The sequence below is a fragment of the Wasmannia auropunctata genome, unplaced genomic scaffold (genome assembly GCF_000956235.1).
Source record: "Wasmannia auropunctata unplaced genomic scaffold, wasmannia.A_1.0 LD336076.1, whole genome shotgun sequence".
Lineage (NCBI taxonomy): Eukaryota > Metazoa > Arthropoda > Insecta > Hymenoptera > Formicidae > Wasmannia > Wasmannia auropunctata.
In genome coordinates, this window is record NW_012026814.1 from 5,205,459 (window position 1) to 5,208,485 (window position 3,027).

The 3,027-nt window shown below is 24.8% G+C and overlaps 1 protein-coding gene across 1 annotated transcript in view; it reads left to right on the forward strand.

Annotated features, from left to right (window-relative positions):
• LOC105449341 (gamma-tubulin complex component 2-like) overlaps positions 1-1,902 on the forward strand; it is a 13,619-nt gene extending 11,717 nt beyond the window's left edge. Inside the window, 2 exon segments of the mRNA XM_011688514.1 lie at positions 475-635; positions 1,341-1,902. Of these exon segments, the coding sequence (XP_011686816.1) occupies positions 475-635; positions 1,341-1,425 (246 nt within the window). The 3' untranslated portion in view covers positions 1,426-1,902.
• Positions 1,903-3,027: the final 1,125 nt, after the last annotated feature.

Below are 3,027 nucleotides of genomic sequence, written 5' to 3' on the forward strand. Positions count from 1 at the left end.
TGTATAAGAGACAGGATTAAAATGGTCCACCCTGTATATTATTGGGAAACTACGTATTTTTATATGTTTTGTACAAAGCAACGTTATGGTATCTTAAACATTTATTATTTTATTGTTTTGTCAAATTATTAAATTTCTCTCATCGTATAAGTTAAAGATTTATATAAAAATATATGGAAGCATTATCATAAATATATTATTAATCTCGAAAATTATAATATATATCATTGTTCATATTCAGGTTTGAGAAAAGAAAATAATTCTATTTTTATAATTAATCACAAACGGCATGGTTAAGTGATAATAGTTTATTGCTACATTATTATCTATCATTATTTAAATAAAATTTCGTTGATGTATCACACTTTTGTTATTTAAAAAAAATTGCTTTTTAATTTTATTTATGTAATATACGTATAAATACGTATGGATACACACGCTTATAATATATTAATTGATTGTATTCTTTTGTAGATTGAGAATAATTCTACTGCGAAAGATGGGACAGAAAGTTTTGAAAAAATAATCGTATCGTTAGACGAAAGATTCACTAAAGTATTGACACGACTTCTAGATCGAATTTGTGATTTGGGTTGTGATAATAATAATGAAAAATTACTTAATGTGTTATGTCGGTAAGAATTCTATTTATATAATTTTTATTTTAATTATAACAATTTTTAAGCAAAAATTTTTACACGAAAAGAATGGTTTTGGTCAAGTACCTGAAAATTTAGTGCTAGATATAGATCTGAAAATAATTTTGCTGTGCATCCAAAATAATTTATGTATGTTCAAGCTGGTTGCTAGAATATCAAAACTTTTGCAGCAACGTCATGCTCGAGCGTCCTTTATAATTATTTTGATGGTCTAACAATATTTTCAGATCTAACTTAATTTAGATACTTCAGCAACATTATTTTATTTTGGATAAATTTGAATGATTAACAAAGATACATTACAAGCATGTCTTAATAACATACATATATTAATGAGACTTCAAATAATTTTTGATAACTAATTAAAATCAATTATGCTACCTCAATTTTTAATATAATTCTTCTCATTATTTTAGTATGCTAAATATTTATTTTTGGCATTTGACCTTTAAAGGACGGGGAATATATTTAAAAAATCTTACAGCTTTTCTTTAAAATTTGTAATTTATCGTATTCTTTATCAAAATGATAAAGTCCTATAAAGGTTAAAAAACATTATTTGTTAGATAAATTCTATTAAATGCACATAGTTTTTATAGATATTCCTTTTTATCAATATTTAAATAAAATTATATATATATAAATAATAATTCCTTTCTAAATGATACTTGTTTGAATTAGGCTTGACTTCAATATGTTTTACACCGACATACTGATACGTCGAGGAAGAGAGAAGACCGTTACACAGCAAGATATATCTGGCTAGTAATACATTCTAATTTATGCACGCACATCACAGATTTCTATACGCACATGCAGCGACATGAACATGTTGTACGTATGCATATATAAAAAATGAAAATGAATTCAACAAAATTTACTACAATTATCTTTTGTCGATATAAATTATATACAAAAAATCTCATTAAAGACTTAAAAAAGTTTCGTATATAAACCTCATAATCAACAATGATTTACTTATGGTTAAAAAAATAAATATACAAATAATAAGACGATTTTGAATGGATAATTGGAGAAACACTCGTTATATGTTATATAAATCATGCAATGATATATTCATATATTTGTATGTCATATAATAGTTAGATAAATTTCAGATCAATTACCATTGTATTGAATTTATAATAAATTTAGAATTTAAAAGAATTTATAATAATGATGTATATTTACACGCAGCTAAGTTAAATCTATGGTTATAATAAAATATAACACATGCTTGGCAGTATTGTTTAATATTGATTTATAAAATTAGATTTTATATAGTTTTATGGAATTATAAAAAGGGAGTAAGTAATTTTATAAGAATCTAAATAATAGAATAATTATACAATAATTAATCAATAGAATAAATTAAACAAAAGAATATACATATGTAAAGACTTTTTAAACGTCTTTTAGATAACCAAACCTGTAAAGACAGACTTTGAACAGAGTCTGCTATACATTTTTGATTGCAGAAAAGCACAAATTTCATACAGAATTTGTAATATTTGACAGTGTTGACAAACTATCACTAGAAATCTGACAGAATCTGCTGACATTCTATGCCAGCAGATTAGTGGCAGAAACTAAGCAGAGCTTGTTGATATAATTGGATGTATTGGTAATTTGCACAGATCTCTAATTTGTTTCAAACTTTCTTTGTGTATGTCGTCATTATTTATATACATATGTAGCAAAGTATTATTATTATAATATCGATCTAAAGTATTTTTTATTATTCAATATCAATAAACTAAATGACATAAATATAATATTCTGATATAAAACAAATATTCTTTATGATATTATCGTCACAAAAATATTTATCATTTTTACATCATAATGATAATTATTAGTATTTTTTAATTACGTAATAATTATATAATTAAATAAGTATATTAATGTACTGGATCTATCTGAATGTGTTCAACAAAAAAATATGAAATACCATTCTGCATATGTGAAAATTAGTAAAAACGTAATTTGTAATTGTCAACTGTAATTTATATTTATTTATATGAAAAAATATTTTAATTATATGCGTTTTATTTTTTTGACAATATTTGTTGAACTATGATTTCCACAGCTTCTATACTTCTATATATATTTCTATCAAGCGAAGCGGTAGCGGAGTGACACCAAGTATTTAAAATGACCTTTGAGTATATGGTATTGGCACTGTCGAGCGCTACCGCTGTAGCTTAAGCCCGTATCAGACTAAAGATTGAGATTGAGATTGTAATGGAATTTGACCAATTAAAACAAAGTTCACTAAATTTGAGATTGGTTTTCTTTCTTAATGTCGATACGAGCTTTCGATTGAGACCAGTCCGAATGAAATCGGTGCAGTCAATCCCGAAATCTC